Here is a 25,987-nt window from a genome sequence, read left to right as displayed (position 1 = left end):
CATGAGTTTTAACCTGCTCCGTTTCTGGGACAGTTCACTCCACCTTAGGCAACCCTCCACCCCACTCCCGGAGGTCGTCATATTGATGATGAACTTACTGTGGACACTGGATGGGCATATCGCACTACAGCCCAGAACTCCTGGGGTTCAAGTGACCCTCGCACTTCAGCCTCCGGAGTAGCTGAGATTACAAGCGTGTGCCACCAAACCTAGCTGTTAGCTTAGTTTATTTATTTTTTCGAGACAGGGTCTCACTCTGTTGCCCAAGCTGGAGTACAGTTGCATGATCTCGGCTTACTGCAACCTCCACTTCCCGGGTTCAAATGATTGTCCAGCCTTGACATCCCAAGTAGCTGTGATTACAGTCTAATGCTGCCATGCCTGGCTAATTGTATTTTTTGTAGAGACAGGGTGTCACCACGATGGCTAGGCTGGTCTCAAAACTCCTAGGCTCAAGTGATCTGCCCACCTCAGCCTCCCAAAATGCTGGGATTACAGGCCTGAGCCACCATGCCCAGTTTGGTTGCATAATTTTAAATTTAAGTTCTACATATAATCTGATATATTTTAAAGTGAGCTTTGAAGGAAACAAAAAATGTAACCATAAGAAAATATAACCAGAAGTCAAAACAACCAAAACTATTTAACATCAGCAATAAAATGCTGGGGAAAAAAATCTAAAACCTAGGTATGAGCTGAGAGGAGTGAAAAAACGTAAAAATAAAATTAGAAAAAAAAAAAAAAATAGAGAAGCCAGGTGTGGTGGCTCACCCCTGTAATCCCAATACTTTGGGAGGCCAAGGTGGGTGGATCACTTGACACCAGGAGTTTGAGACCAGCCTGGCCAACATGGTGAAAACCCATCTCTACTAAAAGTAAAGTTAAAAAATTAGCCAGGCATGGTGATGCACATCTGTAATCCCAGCAGTTACTTGGGAGGCTGAGGTATGAGAATCCTTCAAACCCGGGAGGTGGAGGTTGCAATGAGCTGAGATCGCACACTGTACCCTAGCCTGGGTGACAGGGTGAGACTCCGTATCAGTAAAAAAAAAAAAAAAAAAAACTCAGACACAGATACACACATACTTAAAACCCTACTTTTGTCATATCCCAACCAACCAGCTTTCTCAGGCTAATACAACCTTAGATTTAAACCTTACCTCCCAGCTTTTTTTTTTTTTTTTGGTGAGGCAGGATCTTCACGCTTGAATGCCGTGGTGTGGTTAAGGCTCACTATATAGCTTTGACATCCTGGGCTCAAGTGATCCTCCCACTTCAGCCTCCCAAGTAGCTGGGACCACAGAAGTGTGCTTCCACACCTAGCTAATTTTTAGATTTATTTTTGTAGAGACAGGATCTCCCTGTGTTGCTTAGGCTGGTCTTGAACTAATGGGCTCCAGTCCCCTTGCCTTAGCGTCACAAAGTGGTGAGATTACAGGCATGAGCCACTGCACCCAGCCTCTTACTCCTAGAGGGTAAAAGATAAGATCCCTACCTAACAAATATTACTTCTTGGAGATATTATTGTACTGAAGAGTCATGCAGAAGGATCTCCAACAAACCTAGTAAGTCAATTATACCCTAGAAGAAATGAGATGGAGGTAGGGTCTCATTCAACAAAGGATATTACAAACTTTACTTTGAAAAAAGACACGTATATGGGATAAACAAATTAGGAAAAAGAGAGACTCCTTGATAAGTCTTCCAAAGCTTTCTAAAACAAAATGATTAATTTGAAATTTCCAAACTCCCATTTTAAAAGTAAAATATTTTATTTTTTTGAGATGGAGTCTCGCTGTCGCCCAGGCTGGAGTACAGTGGCACGATCTTGGCTCACTGCAACCTCTGTCGCCGAGGTTCAAGCAATTCTCATGCCTCAGCCTCCTGAGTAGCTGAGATTACAGGTACCTGCCACCACACCCAGATACTTTTTGTATTTTTAGTAGAGACGGGGTTCCGCCATGTTGGCCAGGCTGGTCTCAAACTCCTGACCTCAGGTTATCCACCTGCTTCGGCCTCCCAAAGTGCTAGGATTACAGGCGTTACCCACTGTACCAGGCCAAAATATTTTATAATTAAAACAAACCACACTTAATTAACATCAGTCTGAGGGCTGGCAAGGAGTATGCAGTATTTCTAGTCACTTCACTCACTGCAGATGACAGACCAGTGTCCTTGCCGATTTGGCTCATGTCACGCCAATGTGATGCCAGAGATAATTCCTTCCCCCTCCAGCTCACAAGGTCAACTACTGGCCCACCTTATCTGTATACTTGATGATATATTATATATATTAAAATCCCTTTCATACACAGAAAAGTACCAAGGAGGATTCAGTGTTAGCCTTCACCTTTACAGCAGGGCAGTGAAGGTTTGTAAAATTATAAAGCCCCAGCTCATTTCACTGTTAGAATGAACTCCTAACCTTCAAGTTTACCTGTACTAACATGTAGCTGACACTTTGAAAGGTTTACATCTAGTCTAACATAAGGTTAAAAAAAAATTATATGTGTAAAATAGTTTATGTAAGTTTTAAAACAATAAGGAAGTAATTTCCAAAGTCCCTTACCAGCTGTTTTTCCTGTTCTGAGACACCCGAAAACCGGGTAGGGTCCACAGGATCAGTCAACATTGCAGAGTGTGGGGCAGGCTAACCACCAGCTAAGTGGCAGCACACACTATCTCATTAATCCTTATACAATAGTCTTACCCATTTTAAGATGGGGAAACTGAGGCTGAGGGGGTCAAATAAATTACCCCCAGTGTTCATGTTCTTAACTACTATCCTATTATCCCCAATTGTAACCTATAGGAAAAACAGGCTAATGTCACACACTGATAATAGACCACACATATGTGCACACACACCCAAATCCTTTACACCCCCCAAGAAGTGATGAAACATATACACCCTACTAACCTTTGAATGGGCAGGCATGAGCACTTTAGTGATTTTTCCTGATAATGAAAATTTGCCCTAGTGAAATGGCAATCGTAATCATGTCAAACAGCACATATGAATGCAATACCCTATCATGGAATACATATTTTACAAAATTAACTCTACTGCTTTACGGTTTGATATGTGCTGAGCAAATACAGGATATTAACTTAAAAGGGAGATAACTTATTTGAGGTAGCCAGCGTGCCTCAAATGATTGTATGCATTCTAAACTATTTCACCTTGTATATTGTTGGATGCTAGAGCATCTAACTTAAAGACAAAGCCTCTAAGCCTCAGTTTCCCTAGTGATAAAATGGGGATGAAAGCTCCCCACTGAGCCGTTCATGGCATATGTAGTAAGCAGTCAATTGATAGTTTTTTTCACCTGTCCTCCTTACCATACTTTCAGAAAAATAAAATCTTAATAAATGCTTGGCAAAGGGAAGTAAACACAATATTAGAAGTCTTGATTAGTGAGAATAAATAAGTTCCTGACAACAGCTAACAAAAAGGTTAAGAAATCAGGAGGAAGTAATTCCATCCAACATTAGTGGGGGAAAAAATGAGTTTAAAAAAAATGAATAAAAGAATTCATTTACACAGATGTCCTTTCAGCAGGAGACAACTAGTATTAATTTCCCTAAGGGATCTAAGCTAATTAAAAAAAAAAAAAAGCCCCAACCCCTATTATCACACCCTCAACACCCACACTTGATTAAGTAAAAAGCTTACAACATGTAATCTAGTTTACCTGCTAGATAAGGTCTCTCAAGCTAGCCATCACATGATTCAAAAGCAGGCAACAATGCAACTGGAGTAACTCAAAGGCCTAGTATCAACATCAGAAATGTGTTTTAGGACCAGGCACAGTGGCTCACACCTGTAATCCCAGCATTTTGGGAAGCCGAGGAGGGCAGATCACCTGAGGTCAAGAGTTCCAGACCAACCTGGCCAACATGGTGAAACCCCATATCTACTAAAAATACAAAAATTAGCTGGGCATGGTGGTGCACGCCTGAAATCTCAGCTACTTGGGAGGCTGAGACAGGAGAATTGCTTGAACCCAGAAGGCGAAGGTTGCAGTGCGCAGAGATTGCGCGCTGTACTCCAGCATGGGCAAGGCAGAGACTCTGTCTCAAAAAAAAAAAAAGTATTTTTGAACAAATACAAAGACAAAAGAGGGAAAGAAGTGCCAAAAATAAGAACCAGAACTACACTCAAGAAATTCCTGGTCAGGTGGGGTGGCTCATGCCTGTAAAACCAGAACTTTGGGAAGCTGAAGTGGGTGGATAACCTGAGGTCAGGAGTTCAAGACCAGCCTGTCTAATATGGTGAAATACCGTGTCTACAAAAAATACAAATATCAGCCAGGCGAGGTGGAAGACTCCTATAGTCCCAGATACTTGGGAGGCTAAGGCAGGAAAATCGCTTGAATCCGGGAGGTAGAAGTTGCAGTGAGCCATGATTGCGTCACTGTACTCCAGTCGGGGCGACAAAGTGAGACTATCTCCAAAAAAAAAGAAAAAAATTCCTAAACCCTTTCTTTATCAAAATGGTCCTACTTTTTCATTAACATAGCACTTCACTTACAAAGCTTTCATTTTGGAATACTCAAGATTAAAGTTTGGCTCTGCAGACACTAGTAACTCCCAGGAAAGCAAAGCTGCTGTGTGGCAGTGTATACTCAGCTCAGACTTTGTGACTCCACAACTTGGGTTTTAGTCTCCACTTCCATTAGAAATACACAACATTGGCCTGGCATAGTGGTGCACGACTGCAGTCCCAACTACTTGAGCCTAGGGCACAGGAGTTTGAGGCTACAGTGAGCCATGACCATGATAGCATTACAGCACCAATACACTCCAACCTGAGCGAAAGTGAGACTTTAGGGGAAAAAAAAAAAGTGATCACACTATAATTTTCTTTCATCTTCCATAAATGCCTTGAAATACTGCATATTATTCAAGTTCCACTTATGTTCTTTTAAATGCAAGGCCTGGTTGCTTTCCCTCACCATTCCCCCTGGAAAAAAGTCTGCCTTAAATGCAAAAATTGCAGTGAGATATAAAAAATGACTCTCTTCCCATATGATCCAGCAATCACACTCCTTGGTACTTACCAAAATAAATAAAAATCCTAGGCCGGGTGCAATGGCTCACGCCTGTAATCCCAGCACTTTGAGAGGCCGAGGAAGGCGGATAAAGAGGTCAGGAGATCGAGACCATCCTGGCTAACATGGTGAAATCCCATCTCTACTAAAATTACAAAAAATTAGCCAGGCATGGTGGTGGGCACCTGTAGTCCCAGCTATTCCGGAGGCTGAGGCAAGAAAATGGCATGAACCCGGGAGGTGGAGCTTGCAGAGAGCCGAGATCGCTGTCGCTGCACTCCAGCCTGGGCGACAGAGCAAGACTCTGTCTCAAAAAATAAATAAATAAATATGAATTAAAAAACCCTATGTCCACATGAAAACCTGCATGTGATGTTTATAACAGCACTATTCATATTTGCAAGAACTTGAAAGCAACCAAGATGTCCTTCTGTAGGCGAATAAACAAACCATGTTTGGATAAACAAACCATACATCCAAACAATGAAATTCAGTGCTAAAAAGGAACTATAAAGCCATGAAAAAACATAGACTAATCTTAAATGCATATTATTGGCTAAAAAGACAATCTGAAAAGGTTACATACTACATGATTCCAACTATATGACCTCCCAGAAAAGGCAAGACTACAGAGACAGTAAAGATTGGTGGTTGTCAGGGGTCAAAGGAGAGGGAGGAATGATTGGCCAAAGTACGGAGGAGTCTTAAGACAATAAAACTACTCTATTAGGGATAAAAGACTTTAAGGTAGCAGGTAAAAACACAGAACTAAACAAAAAAAACATTATTCTGTACCATGCTATTACTACAATGTATTCTGATACAACAATGGTAGATAGATGTCATTATACATTTGTCAAAATCCATATAATGTACAAGACTAAAAGTGAAACCCAGTGTAAACTATGAGCTTTGGGTAATAATGACGTGTCAATGTAGGCTCATCAGGTGTAACAAACGTACCACTCTGGTATAGCACTTTGACAGTGATGGGGCAAGTGGAGAGGAGGAGAGAAAGAGGGAGAGAATAACAAAGGTTCTGTAAGAACACTATACTTTCTGCTCAACGGTGCAGCATGTTGACAGTGGGGCAGTGAGTGAGAAAGAGTGTGTATGTATGTGTGTAACAAGGGTTATATAGGAACACTCTATACTTTCTGCCCAATTTTGCTCTAAACGTAAAACTGGTCTAAAAACGTAAAACTGGTCTAAAAAATAAAGTTGGGGCCGGGTGCAGCGGCTCACGCCTGTAATCCTAGCATTTTGGGAAGCCGAGATGGGTGAATAACTTGAGCTCAGGAGTTGGAGACCAGCCTGGCTAACATGGTGAAACCCCATCTCTACTAATAATACAAAAATTAGCCAGGCATAGTGGCAGGCGCCTGTAATCCCAGCTACTTGGGAGGCTGAGGCAGGAGAATCGCTTGAACTTGGGAGGCGGAGCTTGCAGTGAGTCGAGATCGCACCATTTCACTCCAGCCTGGGTAACAGAGGGAGGCTCCGTCTCAAAATAATAATAATAATATTAATAAAAAGTTGAGATTACAGGTACAGCAGATGCACCTGTAATCTGAATTTCTCAGGAGGGTGAGGCAGGAGAATTGCTTGAGTTCAGGAGTCTGAGACAAGGCTGGGTAACACAGCACGACTACATCTCAAAAAAATAAAGCCTACTAATTAAAAAATAAATGAGGCCAGGATATGGTGGCAAACAGCTATAATCTCTGCATTTTGGGAGGCCAAGGCAGGAGGATGGCTTGAGGCCAGGAGTTTGAGAACAGCCAGGGCAAAATATGAGGAACCATCTCTAAAAAATGAAAAAAAATTTTTTTTGTCTCACTCTGTCACCTGGGCTAGAGTATAATGGTGTGATCTCAGCTCACTGCAACCTCTGCCTCTTGGGTTCAAGTGATTCTCCTGCCTCAGCCTCCTGAGTAGCTGGGATTACAGATGTGCGCCATCATGCCTGGCTACTTTTTGTATTTTTAGTAGAGAGGGGGCTTCGCCATGTTGGCAAGGCTGATCTTGAACTCTTGACCTCAAGTGATCCACCCACCGTGGCCTCCCAAAGTGCTGTGATTACAGGCATGAGCCACCTTGCCCAGCCAAAAATGAATTATTAAAAATTTTAAATTTACTTGGATATAAAGTTAATAAAACATGTTTCCAATACTTAGAATACTGTGACATCACTGAGGGTCCAAATTGATATTTCTGTATCCTCATTTAAAACAACCAATCAAGAATACAAGTATTTTACAACCAAAAAAATTAAACACTTCAACCTGCACATTCTCTTAGCTGCTCTTCTCCAGGTGTTTACAGAAGCCCCTTTCCCTCCCCCACGGGTTTACCAGGTGAAACAGGTAATTCCTGAAGAGTAAATGACCTTCTGTCCACTTGGCAAAACCATGTTTAATGACTATAGCTCTCCCAATTCAGTGTCACTTTCATATTGGCAAGGAAAATGTTTAATGCTCTGAGAGAACAGAACAATTCTTCAGTTCCGACATTGTAGAAATACTTTGCACAGATGAGCACAAGTTGATATTCAGATTCGACATAATTGCTTTTAGCCTCAGAAATTGGTCTGGTAGCCTAGTCAGGGAAATTAAGTATTCCTCTGAATAGCAGTCATAAAATAACTGACCACAGCAGCAATGTCACACAAAAACCGTTGCTGAGAAAGCTTATTAGCATTTCTAACTTGTTAAATGAGAAAGATGCCGGGCACGGTGGCTCAAGCCTGTAATCCCAGCACTTTGGGAGGCCGAGACGGGCGGATCACGAGGTCAGGAGATCGAGACCATCCTGGCTAACACGGTGAAACCCCGTCTCTACTAAAAAATACAAAAAACTAGCCGGGTGAGGTGGCGGGCGCCTGTAGTCCCAGCTACTCGGAGGCTGAGGCAGGAGAATGGCATAAACCCGGGAGGCGGAGCTTGCAGTGAGCTGAGATCCAGCCACTGCACTCCAGCCTGGGCGACAGAGCGAGACTCCGTCTCAAAGAAAAAAAAAAAGAAAAAAAAAAAAAAAAGAGAAAGACATATACAACTATGATATTAAATATTAAAACATTTAAGAATAAAATCCACTTTTTTTGAGACAGGGTCTTGCTCTGTTACCCAGGCTGGAGTGTAGTGGCACAATTACAGCTCACTGCAGCCTCGACTTCCTGTGTTCAAGCAATCCTTGCACCTCAGCCTCCTAAGTAGAGCTGGGACTACAGCCTTATACAACCATGTCCAGCTAATTTTTTTAATTTTTTGTTGACGTTGTGTTTCTCTATATTGCCCCGGCGCAATAATCCTTAATATATATCCTTTCCTTACTGAAGTTGTTTTTTTCATTTTTAAAAATATTTTTATTTCATTTTACTTTTTGTAGAGATGGGTTCTCGCAATAATGCCCAGGCTGGTGTCAGCACTCCTGGTCTCAACCTATCCTCCCTCCTCAGCCTCCCAAAGTGCTGGTATTACAGATGTAAGCCACCCCGTCCAACCAGAAGTTGTCTTTTTCTAAATTAAGATAGCTTATTAGATTTTTCATCCACTGTCTTCTAATTTTTCTCTAGGTACTCTGGCTATTTTGTAGAAGACCAACTATCTGCATCAAAAAGTTTTATACTTAAGAACTGAATTGTGTTCCCCACCTCCCCTATGTTGAAGTCCAACCCCCAATTTAACTATCTGGAGAGATGGTCTTTAGGAGTTAAGTTTAAATGAGGTCAAAGGGTGGAGGAGTCTAATTAGATAGGGCAGTGACCTCATAAGAAGATAACTCCTTCTGCTATCCCCCCAGAAAAGGTGGCTAGCTACCTGCAAGCCGGTAAGAGCCGTCACCAGAACCTGACCATGCTGACACCCTGATTTTGGACATCCCAGCCTCCAGAACTGTGAGAAAGTAAATTTCTGTTGTTTAAGCTTCCTGGTCTATGGTATTTGTTATGGAAACTTGAGCTGTCTAATACAACATTCAAACCAACAGAACAACCAGTGAGAATTTTTCTGCTGTACCAACCTTTTTAACAAAATTCTTATAAGAATTCTATCACAGTGAACTTATTCCACCCTCTTCCCAACACTAGTGGTCATGCTAAGCCAAAATTCCAGCTAACTGACTCCAAGAAGAAGGCAAATGAAAATGGATTTGACCTGCTTACAAGTAGTTATGAAATATATGCAAGCAAACTTCAATCAGGAAAAAAATTCCTGAAGTAACACAAAAACCAGGCTTTAGTTCTTGAAAATGAATGAGAAAGTTTGGGAATAAGCACCTACAACCCACAAGTTACTGAAGGTAACTTAGTTTTAACTTCATGATGACTCTCACAGTGGCTTTTGGGAAGCCACCCAAGGCAACAATTACTCAACTTTACATCTGATATATTAGCACATGCCTGCTTATTAGTCAGCACTTTAAAGACTTAACGAATGTAAGATGATGGGTCATTTGTGATTATAGATTTGTAATTATAAAATTACTTTTACAATATATCATTGCATCAAATATATTATTTTGGTAACTAAAGAATGTGGGGAACAATCCAGACCCCCATTTTATCATCTTCAAAGATGGCTTATTATAATTAGCATAATCTTGTATTTGAAAAACTCAGGGGAGGCTAAAAGCGGGACCAGTGAACTGCAGTTTGTAAAGGGGATATATCCACTAATTTAAAAAGTTATTTGACTTCATTCTAAAGAAGCCAAAATAAACCCTAAAATCACAGTAACCAAGAAAAAGTGGCCTTAGAATCTGCACTGAAGTCTTCATGTTCTTTCTCCAGCACACACACACATTACATAATCTGAAACTGAATCCTATTCTACATGTGATCACCTCACCAAAAAATCCATCTGCAAATCCATCCAACCATCTGATTAATTATAACTACTTTCAAAGATGTCTATAATTGTGTTAGTTTCTCAGCAGAGTAGACAAATTTTGGACAGGCCAATTTTATCCATATGCTGACAAAATTTAAAATGTTTGAAAGTTTCTTGAATTACCATTTTTTTCCTGGAACTATCTTTTCAAATGATTCTTGAGTAATGATTTAAAGGATACACTCTGTCATTGCAGCAACATCCAGTTTGTCAATATCAGGTGAACCAGGGCAACACTTCTTGAATTCTTTTCGAAGATCAAAAAAGGAATAGAAGCATTCAGGTAATAGTACATTCTGAGGAAGGACAAAGTAGATACTGTTAACTAGGTGAATTTGGTTCAATGTTTCTCTTACAATTAGGAACCTAAAAATTGAAATATAAGCATATTTTACAATGGAAAAAATTTAAATTGTAAAGAGTCATTTTATTTTTAAAAGTTGGTCCTCTTTCTATATTAGATCCTATGAACAAGTCTCATGAAAAAAAATTCTTGTTTTAAGGCAGTGGATTACCATGTTTGTGCTCCAGTATGCATTCCATTCGAAACAATTCTGAAGCTGTGCTACATTTGGGCTGTTATACTTCATATTTTCTGGCTGTTAATACTACTCTTTTTTCCAGCCATAACCATTTTAGAACATCTGTATTTTCAGACAGCACTAGCAGCCCTTTCAGTTTTCATACAGATGCGGGATTAGATTGTATAACTGGGTAGTTCTAACTATTGGGTTCTAATAATGCATATTTTCAGTAATAAGTGAGATTAGAATAGTAAGTTCCTGATTAACTGAAAAGGCTTATTTTTGTGCCAAATAATAGTCCCACATTAGTCTTCTTGACCAATATTGTAGCTGTACCTTTGAACTCAAATTAGACTTCAAACAAAAACAAAAACAAACTCACAAATCCCAAAGGCAAAGGAGAAATTGTTACCTGCTATTCTTAGCTATTAGCACCACTACTGTGGCTATTAAGCAAAGCACAGCTGTCCGGACAAATATTACACTATTGTTTCTTTTGTTTTTTTCTTAACAAAATAACTCAGCATTGAGTAACTTTTAAAGACAATCCTTTTAAAAACTCAATTTAGATTTTTCTTAAAATTTCAAAATTGTTTGTGTTAATTTGCTGGGAACTTTTACCCATTTTTACATTAGAACATCAAGGAAATTAAGACTTTTACATGTTAAATGTTCATGCAAAATGTCTCCTCTCCAAGTTCCTTCTATTGGATTTTATTAGATGTGACCTATTCATGCTATATTCTGAAATCAGTATTGCTGCATCATGGTCACAGCTTTTAAAAAAGTTAACAACCAAAAGAACCATGAAACCTCCCTATTACCTACAAAGATGCTCATTTAAAAGCTGTTTGTAAGGACAGTAACTCACATGTTCAACAATAATCAGTTTAAGTTGTTGTGTCCGTTTAAAGTACTGAGTATTTTATTTAGTGCTTATAACAATGTTGATGTTCTATTAAATAATGTAGGCTAAAAGGCTTATGCAGTATGAATGTTCTTTGTAAATAATGCTTGTCTACAGAATTCTGGAAGAATATATCCAAATATGTTCATGTAGAGAAGAACATTTTAATGTATTGAGTGGCAGGATTATTTTATGTTTTGCCATTTTCCCTTTTCTTTAATGAATATACAGAATTACTTTCATTATAAAATTATTTTAGTTTCTGTATTTAATCAAAATCCTAATAGTAGTGGCTGAGGAAAAAGTCTTACTTTTTCTCCAGATGTTTTCCTATGCCCAAAGCAGTCCACCTAAATAATGAAAACAGCTATTTTCCTCTGGCCCAACAGAAAAGATTAAGTCTTGTCCTTCTGTCATGTGAGTCTGGGAGGAAAAAAGTAATCCTTACTTATCACTATTTCTGGTAAGGATGTAGCAACTAGTCTAGCATTTAATTTTTTAAAAAAATTCTTCCCCTTTTATCAAATAATTACTAAGACTCATATAAAAGGAGTGATTTCCTGAAGACATAAGAACTTGAGTTACTCCTTCAAACTTTTTAAATTGTCATAATATATTAAACGAAATAAAATCTGTGCTTACTTGCCTGGGTCATTTGTCAGTCTACATCTTTCATTGCAAGCCTTGCCTCATACAGGTACCTAAATATATTCTACTTCCATCTTTTCAAGCTCAGTGCCTGCCTACCACAATAAAAAGTTACAGCTCAAACTAATTTAAGTTGTTAAGAGACAGTGTATTAGCAATGATTGGCTACACTGGGTGGGTTGCCTCTGCTGTTCCTTTTCCCACAGCCCCTTGGTATTTATCCAGGGAGAGAAATCACATTTTACCTACAGTAAGACTGTATTTCTCTCACTCTGTAATCCTATGTCAGAAAAATGAGCAAAGGTAAAAGATGAGGGTGACCCTTTTGTTTTGATGCAAGAATCAGTTTTGAACATTTACTTAAAATCAGACAAAGTGAAGAGTGCTATGATTATGGTTTCACTAGATATAAGGTTGTCTTATTTAAGTAGCCTTTTGAATGAAATGATTAGAAATACAACTTTAAAGGTTTAATTCTTTTTTCCTTCCTTTCTAGGATTTTCAACACAAATGGGAATATTATGACATACTAAAAATAGTTCTTTCCTCTCTATAGTTATTTTAAATGTCAAAAATTCACACTCCATATTAGCTTTGGGAAAGGGAGAGTGTCATGCATCTTGAAAATTGGACATAAACAAAGAGACTATTTTAAGTCACCAGAGAGTATCTTTGTATATACATAACACCAAATTTACATTTTAATAATTTTTAAGAGTATGGTTCAGTAAAACATTAAGTACATTAACGTATTTTGCAACCATAACCACCATCCATTTCCAGAGCTTTTTCATCTTCCCAAACTGAAATTCCGTACTCATTAAAATAACTCCCTATATGCATATTTTTAAAAACAGAGAAACTTGAATAAAGTAAAAATTTTTAAAAACTTCCAGTCACCCCAAAGGTCCAACCATTTTTTTCCAGAAGCCAGCACCCTTACCTTCTTGGAAGCCTCCGGATGCAGGATTTGCCTGACATGAAGCTGCCCATCAGTACAGAGACAGAAAGAAGTCCCTACTCCAATATTCAGTTCATTGCTCACTGACTGGTTAAACTGCAAGAACAAGATACACACAGGGATGCAACCGATGCACGATTTACAAACTCTGCAAAGTAACTCCCCTTGGCGATAGCCAGAGAAAACTGAGATAAGGGCCCTGATGGGAGACACCGGTGCTGGGGCAACCTTGGAAAGACAGACTCCTTTCCCACAAACCTCCTTGCTTCCTCGAAGTAGGGAAGCTTTCCAATCAATCCGCAGTTCGCGCCCAGGAGAAACTTGTCAATGCATTCTCCCTTCTGTTTTTACAAAAAAATTCACTCAAGACTTAAGTCAGATGTCTCATTTCATCAGCAGGTTGCCTTCAGATTACATCATTCCCTAGTGTTACTTTTTGTATGTTTGGATGTGCCAGGCTTAAGATGCCAGCTTCTGATAAACAAATACGGGTACTGTGTATACAGATCTGGAAAAAAGTCTTGGATGAATACACCCCAGAAAGATAGCTTTCTCCTATAACTCGAGGCTCGTGTGCTAGGGCAGAGGTCGTGAGAGCGCAGAGCATTCATCTGTGCACAGGTGTTTAGCGCCCCGCCCTACCCGATCCGGCACCCGTCAGCACCCCGGAACAGCCGGTTTTTAGGTCACCTCAGTCCCAATAAGGGGATTCCATCAGTTCCGCAGTGACCCAACGGGCAGCCTTGCACGTTCGGACCTGAAAAACCTCCCTGGCACTGGGACCAAGGCCACTAAAGAAATAATGACGGACCGAGCCTGTCGTTGGGAGTTCAGAAGCCTGAAACCAGGCAGGCACCTTCAGGTTCCAACCCAAACTGCTACTTCTTGCACACCCGCCGGGCCCGCCTGCACGTCTAGGCCACAGCGCCCCCTGCCCGAAGGCTGTGGGCCCAAACCCCGCAGGGGAGCGGCGCGTCTAGGGTCTGGACCTGGAGATGGGGGCGCTAGGATTCAAACTCTGCATGTCAATCAATTGGCAAAATGGAGCTGACTCTCCAGCTCCAGTAACTACTCTGGAAGCAACTCGAAAACTAGTGAATGTCGGTCCCAAACCCTGGGGGCCGGGAGGTGAAGAGAAGCAGCGACCCCCACCCAAACGGTGCGCTCCGGCCCTCAGACTGGGCTCCCACCCACGCGGCCGGGCGGGAGTCTTGCCACCCTGCTCCGGGAACACGCGTGGGCCGCCCTGAGAGGGCGTAGGGTGCGGTGGGGTTGGGCCCAGGCTGGGGTGGGCGGCGTGACCCGGGGCTGTCACCTGTCGGAGGGCTTGGTCCAGCTGCGACGCCGAGGACAGGCTTTCGACGTCTATTTTAGTTTCTTCTTTGCAGTCCTCGGTCAGTTCCAACTGATCCGGTCTAACTAGTACTTCGTGCAACTGTCCCACCTCCGAAGGTAGAGAAGCAGGGGTCAATTTCCCTCAATTTCGGAGCTTCTTTCTGCACCCTCCTCCCTTGCTCCCCTGCTGGGGGGACCCGCGCCTCTCTAGGGGTCCGGACGCAGAATCAAAGCTCTTGACTCGCCCCCCGCCCCACCCCCCACCCGATAGGTCGGAAAGGCCCTGGAAGTGGACCCCGGGGCCTCCGAGACCCCACCTCGTCTCGGCGGGGCGTCCCCCGACGGGCAAAGAACCAGGCTCGGTAGCGCTGGCCTCCCCACCTGAGCCAGGTTGCGGAGGACTGAAATGGCTCCAAGGCAGTTGGCCAACAAGTTTGGTTTTACTCTAGCTTCCCTAGGCCGCGGGTCCAGACTCACAAGCGGGCAAACAGGGGCACTTATTTACCTACCTCCACCCCCCTCCCCGCCCAAACCTCTACCACAAACTTCTTGCCCCATTCCTTGCATTTAGACGAAAACGTGAAGAAATACCTTCTTGTTGGCCAGATCCACGACTTTCCAGAACAGCAGGATCAGCTCCTTCTCATCCGAGCCTAGCTTGGCCCCGGTGGCCCCAGCAGTGATCCCAAAAAGCACCACCAAGTAATCCGGAGAGGCCGTCATGACGATAGGTGGGGAGGGGGAGAAGGGGGGGGTCGGGAGGAGGTAAGGCGGGGTGGAAGTGAGAACGAAAAAACCTGTGCTAAACCCTCTTCTAAGAGAAAAAGAAAGAGCGCCCACCCCCCCCTCCTCGCTGTTGCTACTGCAAAAGGCGGTAACCAACCACCCAAGCCCACACCTGGCCGGTGCTCCACGCCCAGGGCAGGAAGGGGGGTAGGAAGGAGGGCGCAGGAGTCCTGCCCTTTTTGTATTCAGTTGCCCGGGCGTCTATGCAAAAAGCCTGGAGCAATGCTGCACCCCCGGGAGGCACGCAATGGCTGAAAGCTTTTCTGTTTTGGGATGTGGCTCTACCTGCCCGCCCCTTCCCCCTCCCCCACGTGGTGCAGGTAAGAGACACCTGGCGGCGCCGGCCCATTGGCTCCTTCAAACCACGACGTGGCAGCGGTGGGGGAGGAGGACGCTTGGGGAGGGGGAAGAAGGGGCGGGAGACAATGGCTGGATGAATGGAGAGGCGAGGGCGAGAGAGGAGGAGGGGGAGACGCGAGGGGCGGGGAAGAGGCGGTTGCCATCCAGAGGGTAGACGAGGCCAGACGGGAAAAGGGCTCAGAGAGGTAAAGGGCGCGGAGTCGCTGGGGGGAGGGGTCCCCACTGGAGGTAACTGAGAGGTGCGGGCGGTGAGGGGGCTCGGAGAATACCGGCTGCGGGGAACGAAGCCGAAGGTTCTGAAGGGTCAAGCGAAAAGGCCAGGTACAGGGAGGCGAAAGGAGGCCAGAGGTGAGGCCCGGGGCGCGGAGCTGCCCAGGGCGCGGCGCCGGTGGAGGACGAACCGCTGAGGGAGGGACCTGCCAACCGCAGCCAGTAGGTGGTGGGGGCAACTGCCGATCCCCGGAAAAGCCGCTCCCGAGCCAACACACCTTTCAGTGCAAACAGCAGGAGAAATCCTGCGAGCCCTCCCCTTCTCCGGGCAGGAGCCCGGGTGCACGCTCTTCCCAAACCCGCCGCGGTGCCCACCTTCCGGAGAGGAACCCCGCGCACAGCAAAGCCGGACGCCCCGGGCTGGACGCCCAGCCACCTAGTCACGCCCCAGGACGCAGTTACTCACCGCGCGCAAAGCAGCTGGGGGACCCCGCAAGGAAACTCGGGCACTATGGAGCCCGTTCCTTTTTCTCTCAACTCTAAATGCTCTGTCTGGTTTGGTCCAGGCTGCTAGTTTGAAGCTGGAACACCCTCCAGGGCTGGCGCCCATTTTCTTTTATTTGCCTTGGGCCCCAAATGAAAAGCATCTATCCGCATGCCTAATAAAAGTTTTCTTAAATCGGGCCAAGCAGGCTTTTTCCCAGGTTCTGCGCCCTGACCCCATTCCCTCTGCTCATGCGTTTGGCATTGTATTGGAGTGTGTTGACCAAGCTCCCAAACAACCTCCCTTGCTCTACCTCAGCTTGGTTGCCCAGAGGCTCGTGCCCCCCACCATCACCCCCAGCCACCACATCTGTGGCAGTATGTTGTTGGGTCTTGTTGACGTTTTAGGGAGAAAAGCGCTACGGGTGAAGTTTTCTCGGGTTATACATCTCAAAGCGATTTGTTCTTGGGAACAGAATTCTGTCTGAAGTATTACTAATTCGGCTCCAGGTGTCCAGCCCCGTTCGTATTCATGATGTGAAACGGGCAACCATGCACCTAGCCCTGCCGAACCCACTCCGGGTACAAATCATTTCAGAACGCGTGTCAAGGGAAGCTGGCGGCCTGGCTTTCCCAGTGGGGGTTCAGGCTCCCGGGATGGGGGAGAGGAGCCCGAGGCCCGCGCCGTTTCCTGGCAGGAGAAGGTGCAGGCGGAGGCGGGGCCTCCCGTGATGCAGGTGGCAGCTCGCGTCCCCTTAGAGCGGGCGAAGGCCAGCGTCCCACACTCGCAGCGCTGCGACGGCGCTCGAGACCTCCCTCGTCCGCTGCTTGAGTTCCAGAGTTGGGTGCTTCCTTGTCCTGGACTTCGCAGTGCGGAGTCATAGATGGATTTCCGCAGGCTTGCTGCAGTAGCCTCGCTTCTCCCTAGCCCCGGTAACTCAGAGCCACCCGTCCAGGCCCTCGGGCGTCGCGGGGGCAGGGACTGGGCGCGGAACGAGGCAGGGAGGGACCTGGAAAAACCACCCAGATTGCATTGCAGTGGGCGAGGCCGCCTGGAGGAGCCGGTTCCAGCTAACCACCTCCCCGTCGGGCTCTCGGTGCGCGGTTCCCAGGTGCTCAGCTCTGCCGGGCCCAGGAGGTGCCGCCTCGCAGGGACGCGGAACCCGGTGCGTGGCCCCCGTGGGGCGGACCAGATAGCGCGCGGCGGTCCAGAGGCTCGTAGCCAAGTAGGTGACTGTTGCCGAAAAAGTGGTTGGAACACTTCGGGAAACTGGGCCCCTCCTGTTCTTTCTAGGGCTTTGGAGTTTGGATTAATCATTTGTGTAGCCCGTTTGGATAAACCGAAGACTTTATTAAATCAGCGCATTTACCAGGAATTCCGCAGCAGTATCCACATTAGAATCTTGAGTCTTGGAGTTGACCATACTCACGCAATCTTGCCTTCTTCCTGTTTAGTTTATGCCTTGTGTTCCGTTATTGGAACGCTAAGCTTGTGGGAGTTATTTACATCCTACTGCCCAAGGTCATCGCCAAGGTGTGATTTTTCACAAAAAGAATTTGCAACCTCCGGCATAAATGGCTTAAGGAAGTCTAATCTCGGTTTCTGATTTTTTTTTAATTTAAAGGTTAATCTTTTTCTTTTTGTAATTTAAAAGTTAGTCTTTCTGGGCCGGGCGCGGTGGCTCACGCCTGTAATCCCAGCACTTTGGGAGGCCGAGGCAGATCACCAGGTCAGGAGTTCGAGACCAGCCTGACCAATATGGTGAAACCCCATCTCTACTAAAAACACAAAACTTAGTCGGGAGGGGTGGCGCACACCTATAATCCCAGCTACTCGGGAGTCTGAGGCAGGAGAATCGCTTGAACCTGGGAGGTGGGGGTTGCAGTGAGCCAAGATCTGGCCATTGCAGTCCAGCCTGCGCACAAAGCGAGACTCTGTCTGAGGAAAAAAAAAAAAAAAAGGTTAATCTTTCCAACTAGGTTTTCAAGGATGAGAATTTTTTGTTGTTGTTGTTCTCAAATGTATTCCCAGGGCTTGGAACAGAGCCTGATATATACTAGGCACTCAACAAATATTTGTTGAATGATTGTAATGAGTAACACCCATTTTTGCAGCTCTTTGTCTTCTGAGCCTAGGGCATAGTTCATCATTGCAGAGGTGAGATTGTCAAAATGGGAGTCTACAGGTAATTTAAGACTTAAATGTTTAAAGAGTAGGTGCTAATTCTTCAACAAACTTACTTTTGTTAAATTAAAATTGTAAAATGTGGTGGAGGAGTTGGAATATATGTAATTCAAGACAATTAGTTCTGAATACAAAAATGTTTTACTGTCTATCACCACCATCTATAAATCTAATTCAGTAAGGATAATCTGTGTAAGGTGGCTGGAAGGAACCTTGAGGAGAGAGGCTTATTTAAGTATTGGTGCAGGACCACACCTCAAACTCTCAAAACCCTGAGATTCTGTTGTTTTGTTTTGTGTTGTTTTTAAGCACCAGAGACCCAAGTTGAGGAACAGCCTTTAAAATAACTGGCCTGTACTCTTACATACATTAAAGCCATCAAAGACAAAGACTGAAGAAAAACTTTTGCAGATCAAAGGAGTTTAAGAGACATGATCCTGAACCGGAAAAAGTAAAAAATAAAAAAAAAAAGGTCTGTAGATTAAATAATAGTATTATATCCATGTTAATTTCCCATTTGTTGTAATATTACTGTGGTTGGGCAAAAGAGTGTCTTTGTTGGTGGAAGTATCTACTGAAGTATTTAGGGGTAAAGAGGAATCATGTCTGTAACTTAATCTCAAAAGGTTCAGACAAAATATATGTAAACGGAATGATAAAGCAAATGCAATAAAATGTTAACATTGGGGAATCTGTATAAGGGAATTCTTTATACCATTCTTTGTAACTTTTCTGTAAGTCTAAAATTTCAAATCAAAAATAATTTTTTTAAGCATCAGGGGACATTTTGCTGCCACCGCCTTGCTGGTGGTTGTGTCATGACTTTTTTTTTCTGTTAATCCAACTACTTGTACTGTAAAATAAACTCATTTTCTTTGTTTTTTCCTTAGTGAATGAAAGAGGGTGAAAGAAAAGGTCACCATTTTCTGTATAGTAATCCTTTCATATACCTTAAGGTTGTTCTTAACTCACCTTTCCTAGACTAAATAACTGCAAACTCTTCAAAGTTTTCATTGTGAATCTTACTTTCCTGCTCTTTAATTATCTTCATTACCCTCCCTTGACCCTTTTTCTCATCACTTTTAGAGAGCAGCTCTTGAGCTGGACAGAATACAAATGTGTCTGCTGGGGCCTCACTGTTGATGCAGTGGTACCTATATGTCATAATCTTTTTTTATTTTTTTTTTTGAGATTCAGTTATTTTTATTCCAAAGATATAAGTAAAAATGTGAGGCCGGGCATGGTGGTTCACACCTGTAATCCCAGCACTTTGGGAGGCCAAGGCAGGCAGATCACCTGAGGTCAAGAGTTCGAGACCAGCCTGGCCAACATGGTAAAACCTCATCTCTACTAAAAATAGAAAAAAAATTAGCTGAGCATGGTGGTGCACGCCTGTAGTCTCAGCTACTCGGGGAGGCTGAGGCAGGAGAATCACTTGAACCCAGGAAGCAGAGGTTGTAGTGAGCCAAGATCATGCCACTGCACTCCAGCCTGGTGACAGGGTGAGACTCCATCTCAAAAAAAAAAAAAAGAAAAAAAGGGGGGGAACAGATATATTGACGTAAAATTCATAAAACATACAGATATGTTAAAAACTAGAAACTGGGCCGGGCGCGGTGGCTCACGCCTGTAATCCCAGCACTTTTGGGAGGCTGAGGCCGGCGGATCACAAGGTCAGGAGATCGAGACCACGGTGAAACCCCGTCTCTACTAAAAAAAATACAAAAAATTGGCCGGGCGCGGTGGCGGGCGCCTGTAGTCCCAGCTACTCAGGAGGCTGAGCCAGGAGAATGGCGTGAACCCGGGAGGCGGAGCTTGCAGTGAGCCGAGATCGCGCCACTGCACTCCAGCCTAGGCGACAGAGCAAGACTCTGTCTCAAAAAAAAAAAAAAAAAAAAAATAGAAACTCAGGTTGCCTTTGAGGATAAGAATTGAGGGACTGTGTGTCAAGAATACTTTGCACAGTTAGGCCGTGTGCGGTGCCTCACGCCTGTAATCCCAGCACTTTAGGTCGCCGAGGCAGGCGGATCACGAGGTCAGATTGAGACCATCCTGGCTAACACGGTGAAACCCTGTCTCTACTAAAAATACAAAAAAATTAGCCAGGTGTGATGGCGGGCCCCTGTAGTCCCAGCTACTTGGGAGGCTAAGGCAGGAGAATGGCGTGAACCTGGGAGGCAGAGCTTGCAGTGAGCTGAGATCGTGCCACTGCACTCCAGCCTGGACAACAGAGCAAGACTCGGTCTCAAAAAAACAAAAAGAATACTTTGCACAGTTGATACTATTGTGGTATTTGAACTTTTTTCCTTGTACATGTATAACTTTTTAAAAAGAATGAGAAATATTGTATAAGTGCAACTATTTTTACTATAAATCTTTATTTCCATAAAATTATCAGTAAGTGTGTGGTCAATAGCTCTTATTATATAGCTATGATATCTTTTGAATTTGTTTATCTGGTAACACTAGCTCATGTTTGTAAATCCTTTGGAACTCCCAAAATGATTTTACATACATCGCCTAATTTGTAAGATTACGTTAGCTTTTCGGTTTTCTTGTCTTAATATGTGATTATCTATTGAACTGCAGTGTTTTTTTTCCCATGATGTCAACACACACAAAATAGGAAACCAGTAGTTGTAATTTTCTTGAGCAGTTCTTAATGGAATTTATTTAATAGTTTAGTACTTTTCTTTATTAAGTATTGGACCAAGCTGTAATGGAATGATAAGACTCACACTTCCAGAACAGAGCCTTCTGTTACTCGTGTGTTTATCCTGATGGCCATAGGACCATGCAAATTCCGTCACGATATATGTCATCATCTTATTTGCAATGCAATCTCCCTTTTAAGACTACGTAGCAGCACTACATTTACTGACTCAAGGTTCATTTGAGGTCTCTAGATCTTTTTTTTTTTTCTTTTTCTTGAGACAGAGTTTCATTCTTGTTGCCCAGGATGGAGTGCGGTAGCACAATCAGGGCTCACCACAACCTCTGCCTCCCGGATTCAAGCGATTCTCCTGCCTCAGCCCCCCTAGTAGCTGGGATTATAGGAATGCGCCACCATGCCCCGCTGATTTTATATTTTTAGTAGAGATAGGGTTTCTCTGTGTTAGTCAGGCTGATCCTGAACTCCCGACCTCAGGTGATCCACCTGCCTCAGCCTCCCAAAGTGCTGTGATTACAGGTATGGCCACCATGCCCAGCCCTCTAGATCTTTCTTAGTGTTTTAATTGCACATACTTAGTTACTCTCTTGTACTTACAAGAATATCTTCTAAGCAGGGCCTGGTGGCTCATGCCTGTAATCCCAGCACTTTGGGATGCTGAGGCGGGCAGATTGCTTGAGGTCAGGAGTTGGAGACCAGCCTGGCCAACATGGTGAAACCCCATCTTTACTAAAAATACAAAAATTAGACGGGCATGTTTGCAGACACCTGTAATTCCAGCTACTCAGGAAGCTGAGGCATGATAATCGCTTGAACCTGAGGCAGAGGTTGCAGTGAGTTGAGATCAGGCCACTGCACTCCAGTCTGGGCGACAGAGCAAGACTCCATCTCAAAAAAACAAAACAAAATATTCTACAGTGAATCAAAGTATGAAAATGTTCTCAGATTGTATAGCGGCAATGCTTGCATAAATCTTTTTATGTACTAAAAACCACTGAATTGTATACTTTAAAAGAGTTAATATTATGGTATATGAATTATATTTCAGTTTTTAAAAAACAAATCAGAGTAGAAACCTGTGTTCTGAGGCTACCAAAAGCCACTGATATTCTTAGTATTCATACTAGATGCATTTGTAAAAGATATCACATTTTATACTCCCTGGACAAGTCTAGCCTCTGAAGTGGAGAGGCAAGGAGAAGTGATGGTCAAGATAAATAAATTATAATTTTCCATTACTCTGTGCATTACACATTTAAAGAAATTACTGGCCTGAACCTTTATTACAGCGATTATTACAGACCATGAGAAAAAGTATGGGTTTAATAGTTGGCTCTGCCATTTGCTACCTTGTGGCCTTGGGCATGTTCCTCAACCTCACAAGAACTCAGTTTCAACCTGTAAAAATGGGGATGTTGATGATGTACACTTCATAGGTTTTAAGGAGAGAGATTTTGCATAGAAAAGCTTCCCTAAGGAAAACAAACCTGAGAATCAGGAAGGTTACTACTGAAGAGGAATCACCAAGTGAGGAGGGTTCTTTCAAGACAACCACAAAGGCTGATGATTCTCTGGCCTTAGCGTAGACAAAAGACACCATTGAGGCATTTGAGCAAGACTTTACTGACTGCTGTGTCACAGGGAAATACACAGAAAAATACAGATAGGGAAATGCTCTGTTAATCTTCATGGCACATGGCTTATAAGATCCCCCTGATCCTTGGGGATCACAGAACTGTTCCCATTTAACTGGGCGTCCAGGTAAAAGAGATGCCACCAAGAGAATTCCTCCCTCCTTACTCCTGGCCTTTTGCCATCAAGGTATCAGTTACCCCTGTCCCCGAGCCCCTTGCTCAGGACTAAGTCCCTGCCTCTTCCAAAGCCCAGGGAGAGGAAAGTACAGCAGCACACCTTATCTTTTAAGTCAAGGTGGGATTGACAAGGGTGAATGTTTAAAAAAAAAAAAAAAAAAGCAAGTTTTGTTTCTTTTCTTTCCTAAGGCCCTGTGCATCCCTGTAGCCTGCCTACTCACCTATCCATTTGGCTGATAAAGGGCCAATTTTATTATTCTGGCAAAATGTAACCTAAAAACCAGGAAATAGTTGTCACCCTGTTTTATGTCTGTTTGAAGTGTGTGAAATGGCCGGGTGTGGTGGCTCATGCCTGTAATCTCAGCACTTTGGGAGGCTAAGGCGGGCGGATCACCTGAGGTCAGTTCAAGACCAGTCTGGCCAACGTGGTGAAATCCCGTCTCTACTAAAAATACAAAAATTAGCTGGGTGTGGGGCACACCTGTAGTCCCAGCTACTCAGGAGGCTGAGGCAGGAGAATTGCTTGAACCAGGGAGGCAGAGGTTGCAGTGAGCTAAGGTCGCGCCACTGCACTCCAGCCTAGCAACAGAGTGAAACTCTGTCTCAAAAAAAAAAAAAAAAGAAAATAAAGGAAAAAGAAAAAAGCCATTAGTACTATTCTCTCTGAGGAGTAGGCCATGGAGTTGATGGGAGTGACAGCAGAAAGGCGAAGGAGATGTTTACATATCATAAACAATAAGATTGCTTTTATTTGTTAAGCAGACACTGTGTACCAACTACCATTCTAAGCCCTTATCTCATTTAATTCTCACAACCAAATGAGGTTGAGGTACTGTTTTTTGCCTCACTTACGACGGAGAAAATCAGAGTTAAAAATAACTTGGTCAGCCTGGCCAACATAGTGAGACTCAGTCTCTACCAAAAATAGAAACACTTAGCAAGGCACGGTGATGCATGTCTGTAGTCCCAGTTATTCACGAGGTTGAGATAGAAGAATCGCTTGAGCCCGGAAACTTGAGGCTGCAGGGAGCCATGATTGCACCACTGCACTCCAGCCTGGGCAACAGGGTGAGGCCCCAATGCAAAAGAAAAGAAAAAAAAAAAGGCATAGATGCTACTAACAGAACTGGGATTCCTAGCTAGGGAGTCTGACTCCGGAGACTGCTTTTAGCCAACATGCCATGCTGAATATGACCTCCTTATATATTTTGGAAAATCTTACTTATACACAAAAATAAGGCAGACTATGACAAAGTAAAACACTTCCCTATGAGATCTTGACTACAACACATGCACATGACCAATAACAAGCCATAAAAGTGAAAATATAACAAGTCTAATGTTTTAATGAGATCACATCTGAAATTCTATAACCTGCATGTTATCCCCTCAGATTGTTTATAAGATAGCCATGAATTATGAAGAACACTGGAAACATATTAAGTGATAATCTATAATAACTATGCATAGCACATTAGTTAGAATACATATTAAATATGTCATCAAGCCTTTTTTTTTTTTTTGAGACGAAGTCTTGCTCTGTCGCCTGGGCTGGAGTGCAGTGGCTGGATCTCAGCTCACTGCAAGCTCCGTCTCCCGGGTTCACACCATTCTCCTGCCTCAGCCTCCCAAGTAGCTGGGACTACAGGCGCCCGCCACCTCGCCCGGCTAGTTTTTTTGTATTTTTTAGTAGAGACGGGGTTTCACCGTGTTGGCCAGGATGGTCTTGATCTCCTGACCTCGTGATCCGCCCGTCTCGGCCTCCCAAAGTGCTGTGATTACAGGCTTGAGCCACCGTGCCCAGCGCCTTTTTTTATATATTTGGAAGAAACTAGTATTTTATTTCAACTCCTTCATTTCACAAGAAGCCAAAGAAGTTAAGTGACTTGCCCAACCAAGGTGACACAGTGAATTAGTGGCAGGACTGTACTCAAAGCTTAGGTCCCCTGGCTCCCAATTCAATGCTCTTTCCCTGCTGTGTCCATGGCTACCCAGACAGTGTGCTCCCTCTGGAATACGCTGTTTTCTACATGGGATGTGGAGATGTCAGTGTATCTGGTTTTGCTTAAAATTAGTTATCTTAGGCCGGGCGCAGTGGCTCACCCTTGTAATCCCAGCACTTTGGGAGGCCAAAGTGGGTGGATCACAAGGTCAGGGGTTCTAGACCAACCTGGCCAATATGGTGAAACCCCATGACTACCAAAAATACACACACACAAAAATTAGTCGGGAGTGGTGGTACTTGCCTGTAGTCCCAGCTACTTGGGAGGCTGAGGCAGAAGAATCACTTCAACGGGGAAGGCAGAGGTTGCAGTGAGCCGAGATCGTGCCACTGCACTCCAGCCTGGGTGACAGAGCAAGACTCCGTCTCAAAAAAAAAAAAAAAAAAAAAAAACACACAAAAAAACCGTAGTTATCTTAGACCAGGCGCAGTGGCTCAGGCTTGTAATCCCAGCGCTTTGGGAGGCCGAGGCAGGCAGCCCACTTGAGGACAGGAGTTCAAGACCTGCCTGGTCAACATGGTAAAACCCTGTCTCAACTAAAAATACAAAAACAGGCCCGGCGCGGTGGCTCACGCCTGTAATCCCAGCACTTTGGGAGGTCAAGGCGGGCGAATCACGAGGTCAGGAGATCGAGACCATCCTGGCTAATACGGTGAAACCCCGTCTCTACTAAAAATGCAAAAAATTAGCCAGACCTGGCGGCGGGCGCCTGTAGTCCCAGCTACTCGGGAGGCTGAGGCAGGAGAATGGCGTGAACCTGGGAGGCAGAGCTTGCAGTGAGCCGAGATCGTGCCACTGCACTCCAGCCTGGGCAACTGAGCGAGACTCCGTCTCAAAAAAAACAAAAACAAAAACATTAGCGAGGCGTGGTGGCGGGTACCTGTAATCCCAGCTCCTGGGGAGGCTGAGGCAGGAGAATGACTTGAACCCAGGAGGCAGAGGTCACAGTTAGCCTAGATCACGCAATTATAATCCAGTGTGGTCAACAAGAGCAAAAAAATTGTCTCAAATAAAAAAAGTTACTTGGGCAAGAAAAGGATATTCTTGGTTTACAGATCTCGTTCATTGCAGCTTAGGTGATGGAAATGGGACTTGGATGGCCATTCTGATGCTGACATATCTTTTTTTTTTTTTTTTTTTTTTTTTTTTTTTTTTTTTTT

The 25,987-nt window shown here is 43.9% G+C and overlaps 2 protein-coding genes across 6 annotated transcripts in view; one reads left to right on the top strand and one right to left on the bottom strand.

Annotated features, from left to right (window-relative positions):
• ESRP1 (epithelial splicing regulatory protein 1) overlaps positions 1–15,283 on the bottom strand; it is a 70,334-nt gene extending 55,051 nt beyond the window's left edge. For 2 of the 5 annotated variants that reach the window (XM_023222891.3, XM_023222888.3), the window contains exons 1-4: positions 14,910–15,221; positions 14,299–14,427; positions 12,966–13,079; positions 10,125–10,239 (exon numbers count right to left, since the gene is read on the bottom strand). In XM_023222891.3, the coding sequence (XP_023078659.1) occupies positions 10,125–10,239; positions 12,966–13,079; positions 14,299–14,427; positions 14,910–15,041 (490 nt within the window). In that variant the 5' untranslated portion in view covers positions 15,042–15,221. Of the gene's footprint in view, positions 1–10,124; positions 10,240–12,965; positions 13,080–14,298; positions 14,428–14,909 lie in introns of all 5 variants that reach the window. The other 3 variants (XM_023222889.2, XM_023222892.2, XM_023222890.3) reach the window with 2 other exon arrangements.
• Positions 15,284–16,897: 1,614 nt separating this feature from the next.
• On the top strand, positions 16,898–19,113 carry LOC116418864. Its single transcript, XM_031935878.1, has one exon. The coding sequence runs from the start codon at positions 17,042–17,044 to the stop codon at positions 17,762–17,764; it is 723 nt and encodes a 240-aa protein (XP_031791738.1). The 5' UTR covers positions 16,898–17,041; the 3' UTR covers positions 17,765–19,113.
• The last annotated feature ends 6,874 nt before the right edge of the window (positions 19,114–25,987 follow it).

The sequence above is a fragment of the Piliocolobus tephrosceles genome, chromosome 7 (assembly GCF_002776525.5).
Source record: "Piliocolobus tephrosceles isolate RC106 chromosome 7, ASM277652v3, whole genome shotgun sequence".
In the NCBI taxonomy this organism is placed as follows: Eukaryota; Metazoa; Chordata; class Mammalia; order Primates; family Cercopithecidae; genus Piliocolobus; species Piliocolobus tephrosceles.
This window is presented reverse-complemented; position numbering and strand designations above follow the sequence as displayed.